Source organism: Pristiophorus japonicus, chromosome 7 (genome assembly GCF_044704955.1).
Source record: "Pristiophorus japonicus isolate sPriJap1 chromosome 7, sPriJap1.hap1, whole genome shotgun sequence".
In the NCBI taxonomy this organism is placed as follows: Eukaryota; Metazoa; Chordata; class Chondrichthyes; family Pristiophoridae; genus Pristiophorus; species Pristiophorus japonicus.
Window position 1 is genome coordinate 27,256,152 of NC_091983.1, and position 7,215 is coordinate 27,263,366.

The 7,215-nt window shown below is 51.6% G+C and overlaps 1 protein-coding gene across 3 annotated transcripts in view; it reads right to left on the minus strand.

The window, feature by feature from the left end:
* The window catches only part of znf451 (zinc finger protein 451), an 88,967-nt gene that overhangs the window by 44,337 nt on the left and 37,415 nt on the right, over positions 1–7,215 (minus strand). For 2 of the 3 annotated variants that reach the window (XM_070884874.1, XM_070884877.1), the window contains exons 5-6: positions 1,887–1,998; positions 990–1,140 (exon numbers count right to left, since the gene is read on the minus strand). In XM_070884874.1, the coding sequence (XP_070740975.1) occupies positions 990–1,140; positions 1,887–1,998 (263 nt within the window). The remainder of the gene's footprint in view (positions 1–989; positions 1,141–1,886; positions 1,999–7,215) is intronic. The other variant, XM_070884875.1, reaches the window with a different exon arrangement.

The window sequence follows — 7,215 nt, forward strand, 5'->3', positions numbered from 1 at the left end:
CTCCCCAGGTCCAGTCCTCACCATCACCCATCCACATTTCCATCCGGGAGTCAAAATAGAGCTGAGTGTGTTACTCGTTAACGTATCAAATGTTCCCTATGCTTCTTCTGTGAGGAACATAGGAACAGGAGTAGGCCATTCAGCTCCTCAAGTCTGCGAATTTAAAAATCATGGCTGGTCTGTATCTTAACTCCATCGACCCACCTTGGTTCTGTAACCCTCAATACCGCTGCCTAACAAAAATCTATCAATCTCAGTTTTTAAATTTTCAATTGACCCCCAAGCCTCAAAAGCTTTTGAGTTGGTTGCAGATTTCCACTACCCTTTGTGTGAAGAAGTGCTTCCTGATATCACCCCTGAGCAGCCCAGCTCTAATATTAAGGTTATAGGAACTTAGGAGTAGGCCATTTAGCCCCTCAAGCCTGTTCAGTCATTCAATGAGATCATGGCTGATGTGTAACCCAATTCCGTATACCCACCGTTGCCACATATCCCTTGTTCTGGACTCCACCAGCAGAGGAACTCATTGCTCTCCATCTGTGCTAGCAACTCCTTTAATCATCTTAAACACTTCAATTAGATCACCCCTTAATCTTCTATACTCGAGGGAATACAAGCCTAGTCTGTGCAACCTGTCCTCATAATTTAACCCTTTTAGTCCCGGTATCATTCTGGTGAATCTGCACTGCACTCTCTCCAAGGCCAATATGTCCCTCCTGAGGTGCCCAGAACTGAATAGTGAGTGGAGGAGGGAAATGGTGAAACTCAACTACAACAGATCAATTAAGTCATACACGTGTCCCTGAATCAGTCAATTGAGTACAAGTAGGACAAATTTGTAGACTGATCAAGTTGGTATGGAATTAATTTTCTCAATATTTATCCAATTGGTTAGTCGCCATTCTACAGTATTTAAATTTCTTAAAGCAGTCTTACACAGCCATAAACTGACATTACTTTCATTCTCAAGTTTCAAAGAAAGTGGGTACCTTTTCAAGTGTCCTAAAAGCAGATGTTGATTGTCAAACTTCCTGTTACAGTTCATTATTGGGCAGTCAATGGGATCAGTAGTCACCATTGCATCCGTGTGCCTTCTACCTGCTCCACGCCCAAAACTGACAACCCCAGGCTTTAGCCCTGCTTGACAAACACATTGGGAAGTGAGAGGGAGGAGAAAGAGCGGGAGGGGGAGCCAAATAAATCAATTAAGAAATCAAGAAAATAAATTAAGAGCGAAACAAAATATTAAATGATCAGAAGAAGCAGAATAAAATTAATTTGTGAGCTTTCCATAGAAATTGTTCCCAATCTCACAACTAAGCAAGAGCGTGGAAATTTTCTTCATTCTACGAGCAGAATTTCTCACTGAAGAATAAATGGCAGCAGTTGTGTTTACCAAAGGATTATGGTCATCAGAAGGTGGGATCCAAATTGCCACTCCCCAATCATTTTCTCTCCTCTCCTGAAGACACCGAATATTGCAGCAACACCGTTCCATGGATGCTAGCCAGCTTCCAAGTGGCTCATCCAAGTAGTTATGCTTCACATATGCCAGCTCCAATCCTCACCCAACACCCACCCACATCCAGCAGGAGTCAACAGTTACTTAGCACCTTTAACATAGTAAAACATCCCAAGGTGCTTCACAGGAGCCTTATTGGAGAAAAACATTTTTTTTTTTTTTTTTTAACACCGAGCCTTAGAAGAAGATATTAGAACAGGTGAACAAAAGCTTGGTCAAAGAGATCGGTTTTAAAAGGAACATCAGAGAGAATGCCAGAGCTTAGGGCTTAGATGGCTGAAGGGACAGACATCAATGAAGGAGCGAAGGAATACGGGGATGCACAAGAGTCCAGAGCTGGAGGAATGCAGCGTTCTCAAAATACCTGGTGCTTTCAGCCACCCATCGACGCACCTTCTCGCTTCTTCCGTTGCACTTTGGCCTTGAATGAATTCCAACTCTTGCATGCCATGGGCGTGCTGCGAATCCACCTTCGCCTGCACAAACACACAATACACAACCGAAGAAGCAAATTCATCAACAACAGCAAATAGCTTCAAAAATCAGCCCAGGTAACTGGTTAAAAAAAAAAATTCAATTAAGGCGAGCAGAGCAAGAAGTATATCCAATATAATGACTGTTTCGATGAAAAGAAATGATTTATAAATTCCTACATGGAAGAAATATTTTAATTTAATATAACACAAACGCAAACCTTATGCAAACTCATGGCATTGAGCCTCCTGGCTTGAAAACATGTGTTTAGATATGTATACTTTGGTTACACCACACAGTTCTGGTCTCCATATTAATAAAAAAAGATAGAGGCCCTGGGAAAAATGCAAACATGAACCGAGAGGTTCTAACAATCAGAAACGATCGAACTGGCTGGGCTCTTTTCTCCTGAGGGGTCACCTAATAGAGGTCTTCAAAATGATCAAAGTTTTTGGATAGAGTAGACGCAGAGATGTTTCCACTATGGTTTTGGTCCCCCCCCCCCCGCCCATCTCACCACGAGGTCATAAATATAAGGTAGTTGCCAATAAATCCAATAGGGAACTCAGGTGAAACTTCTTTAGCCAGCGAGTGGTGAGAATGTGGAACTCGCTACCACAGGGAGTAGTTGAGGCAAATAGCATTGATGCATTTAAGGGGAAGCGAAATAAGTAGATGAGGGAGAAAGGAATCGAAGGATATGCTGATGGGATGAGCAGAGGGGTGGGAGAAGGACCATGTAGACCATGATCAGCATGGACCAGCTGGGCCAAATGGCCTGTCACGGTGATGTAAATTCTGTGCAGTGTGGGGTGGGGGAGGGGGCGGGACACGTCCCTGAAAGGACTGTTTTAACTGTCCTGTCCATTTCATTAGTCTCTCAGAGCTCTTGATTCCTTTATGCACAATACCAATATCTGCCTGCATGCTCAAGCTGCTGGGATACAGCACTGTTCCACCTTATATTAAAAAAAAGATAATCCTTTTCGAATGCCAGGCTGTTGCTGCCTCTCTTGTGAAAGAGTCTCTGTCACTTTACGAGATGTCGCCCTTTCAATTGTCCCAAGAACTTGTGCTCAGCAGAAATAATAATGAACACCAATTTAAAAGGAGAATGAACAAACTTGCATTTATATAGCACCTTTCACAACCTCAGGACGTCCTAAAGTGTTTCACAGCCAATGAAATATTTTTAAAGTATAGTCCCCGTTGGAATGTGGGAAAATGCAGCAGCCAACTGATCCGAAAAATCAGCACAGATCAACGACCAGATAATCTGTTTTAGTGATGCTGATTGGTCTGGCCCATCAAGCATTTTGATATTGAAATATTGAACGATTAGTCCTGATTACTTTAAATCATGAGGAGGAGCTGATTATTAACTCAAATACCTCAAACTGTCAGGTTACACAATAGTAAAATGGGTGGGTGTACTAATGTGCGTATCCAGCAATAACAGATTTAAGGTTTGTGCTTTCAGCTCTTCACAATACAAAGGAAGATTATACTTACCAAACTGCCTGTCCGACACCCGATTTCCCCCAGATACACATCACAATGGAATGAACCCACATATCAACAATCTATCACCGGGTGGGAATAGAACTGAAACATGCTGGCCATCAGCAACCTTCCCTTCACAGCAAGCTAAGCATTCTGAACACATTACAGAAGGATTGGCCAAGATCCTATCAGAATACAACGTATAGGGTGCAAAAGAATCATTTGGCCCATCAAGCCAATCTCCACCCATTGGACATGCACCAACTGCATTGTTCTGGAATCTGCTAAATTTATTTAAGCTCCTTCAGGATAATATAGGTTAAATTTCCCAGATAGAACCCCATGAAATCAGAGCCTGAAACGGGTCCAGCCCAGTGAAATTCAAGGATATCAATTAAATATTACAATCCAACATGATCAGCTGCATTCCACAAATGAAATTTCCATCATCGCATCCACACGCAATGTGTAGCTTTTTCTAAAACTTATCCTTACAACCCAAAATCCCATGTCCAAATGTTTAAATCGAGGCTATATATCGCAGCATAAATGGTAATTGGCAGGAATCTATTCCACAGATGAAAAGAAAATTTGTTCATCACTTGCGTCAGCTAATTTTATATTTGTGTCCTCTCGATGCTTGATGATGCCTTCAGTATAGCACAGTAACACTGTTTGCGACCTGGATCATATTGTCTCTCAAAAATGGTCCACTTTGCAAACACTTACTCCAAGTTACTTCCTTTTAAAGCTTCTGGGAAATTTAACTTATATTATCCTGAAGGAGCTTAAATAAATTTTTAAAGCTTCTTGGTCATGCTTAAACTTGCTGGTAGCAAGGGACTCAGGCAGGAATAACTCAAAGCCAGTCTCAAGATATTATGGTAAGTCCTTCAACATTGAAACAGGTCTTCATCTCTTGCAATGTAATCAAAAAGGTATAAGAAGCTGAAGTAGGTCCAGGACCAAGTGGTCAATTGGCACACACACGACAGCTTAAATCAAGTGAGCTTTATTCACCATTGGGAGCATCAGCATAGCTTTTTGTGCTCAAGTCGGGGGGGGGGGGGGGGGGGGAGGAGGAAAGGAGAGGGGGGGGGGGGAGGAGAGGAGGGGGGGGGGAAAGGAGAGGGGGGAGAAAGGAGAGGGGGGGAGAAAGGAGAGGGGGGGGAGAAAGGAGAGGGGGGGGGAAAGGAGAGGGGGGGAGAAAGGAGAGGGGGGGGAGAAAGGAGAGGGGGGGGAGAAAGGAGAGGGGGGGGAGAAAGGAGAGGGGGGGGAGAAAGGAGAGGGGGGGGAGAAAGGAGAGGGGGGGGAGAAAGGAGAGGGGGGGGAGAAGGAGAGGGGGGGGAGAGGGGGAAAGAAGGAGGGGGAGGGGGGGAAAGGAGAGGGGGGGAGAAAGGAGAGGGGGGGAAGGAGAGGGGGGGGAAAGGAGAGGGGGGGGAAAGGAGAGGGGGGGGAAGGGGGGAAAGGAGAGGGGGGGGAAAGGAGAGGGGGGGGAAAGGAGAGGGGGGGGGAAAGGAGAGGGGGGGAAAGGAGAGGGGGGGGAAAGGAGAGCGGGGGGAAAGGAGAGCCGGGGGGAAAGGAGAGGGGGGGGAAAGGAGAGCGGGGGGGAAAGGAGAGGGGGGGAAAGGAGAGGGGGGGAAGGAGAGGGGGGGAAAGGAGAGGGGGGGGAAAGGAGAGGGGGGGGAAAGGAGAGGGGGGGAAAGGAGAGGGGGGGGAAAGGAGAGGGGGGGGAAAGGAGAGGGGGGGGAAAGGAGAGGGGGGGGAAAGGAGAGGGGGGGAAAGGAGAGGGGGGGGAAAGGAGAGGGGGGGGAAAGGAGAGGGGGGGGAAAGGAGAGGGGGGGAAAGGAGAGGGGGGGGAAAGGAGAGGGGGGGGAAAGGAGAGGGGGGGAAAGGAGAGGGGGGGGAAAGGAGAGGGGGGGGAAAGGAGAGGGGGGGGAAAGGAGAGGGGGGGGAAAGGAGAGGGGGGGGAAAGGAGAGGGGGGGGAAAGGAGAGGGGGGGGAAAGGAGAGGGGGGGGAAAGGAGAGGGGGGGGAAAGGAGAGGGGGGGGAAAGGAGAGGGGGGGGAAAGGAGAGGGGGGGAAAGGAGAGGGGGGGGAAAGGAGAGGGGGGGGAAAGGAGAGGGGGGGGAAAGGAGAGGGGGGGAAAGGAGAGGGGGGGGAAAGGAGAGGGGGGGAAAGGAGAGGGGGGGGAAAGGAGAGGGGGGGGAAAGGAGAGGGGGGGAAAGGAGAGGGGGGGGAAAGGAGAGGGGGGGGAAAGGAGAGGGGGGGGAAAGGAGAGGGGGGGGGAAAGGAGAGGGGGGGGAAAGGAGAGGGGGGGAAAGGAGAGGGGGGGAAGGAGAGGGGGGGAAAGGAGAGGGGGGGGAAAGGAGAGGGGGGGAAAGGAGAGGGGGGGAAAGGAGAGGGGGGGGAAAGGAGAGGGGGGGAAAGGAGAGGGGGGGAAGGAGAGGGGGGGAAAGGAGAGGGGGGGGAAAGGAGAGGGGGGGAAAGGAGAGGGGGGAAGGAGGGGGGAAGGAGAGGGGGGAAGGAGAGGGGGGGGAAAGGAGAGGGGGGGGGAAAGGAGAGGGGGGGGAAAGGGGAGGGGGGGGAAAGGAGAGGGGGGGGAAGGAGAGGGGGGGAAGGAGGGGGGGAAAGGAGAGGGGGGGAAAGGAGAGGGGGGAAAGGAGAGGGGGGAAGTGAGGGGGGGGAAGGAGAGGGGGGGAAGGAGAGGGGGGGGGGGAAAGGGAGGGGGGGAAAGGAGAGGGGGGGGGAAAGGAGAGGGGGGGGAAAGGAGAGGGGGGGGAAAGGAGAGGGGGGGAAAGGAGAGGGGGGGAAGGAGAGGGGGGGGAAGGAGAGGGGGGAAAGGAGAGGGGGAGGGAAGGGGAAAGGAGAGGGGGGGAAGGAGAGGGGGGGGAAAGGAGAGGGGGGAAAGGAGAGGGGGGAAAGGAGAGGGGGGGAAAGGAGAGGGGGGGGAAAGGAGAGGGGGGGGAAAGGAGAGGGGGGGAAAGGAGAGGGGGGGGAAAGGAGAGGGGGGGAAAGGAGAGGGGGGGGAAAGGAGAGGGGGGGAAAGGAGAGGGGGGAAGGAAGAGGGGGGGAAAGGAGAGGGGGGGAAAGGAGAGGGGGGAAAGGAGAGGGGGGGAAAGGAGAGGGGGGGAAAGGAGAGGGGGGAAAGGAGAGGGGGGGGAAAGGAGAGGGGGGAAGGAGAGGGGGGAAAGGAGAGGGGGGAAGGAGAGGGGGGAAGGAGAGGGGGGAAAGGAGAGGGGGGAAAGGAGAGGGGGGGAAAGGAGAGGGGGGGAAAGGAGAGGGGGGGAAAGGAGAGGGGGGAAAGGAGAGGGGGGGAAAGGAGAGGGGGGGAAAGGAGAGGGGGGGAAAGGAGAGGGGGGGAAGGAGAGGGGGGGAAAGGAGAGGGGGGGAAAGGAGGGGGGGGAAAGGAGAGGGGGGAAAGGAGAGGGGGGGAAGGAGAGGGGGAGGAAAGGAGAGGGGGGGGAAAGGAGAGGGGGGGAAAGGAGAGGGGGGGAAAGGAGAGGGGGGGAAAGGAGAGGGGGGGAAAGGAGAGGGGGGGAAGGAGAGGGGGGAAAGGAGAGGGGGGGAAAGGAGAGGGGGGGAAAGGAGAGGGGGGGGAAGGAGAGGGAGGGGGAGGGGGGAAAGGAGAGGGGGGGAAAGGAGAGGGGGGAAAGGAGAGGGGGGGAAGGAGAGGGGGAGAGAAAGGAAGGGGGGGGAAAGAGAGGGGGGAAGGAG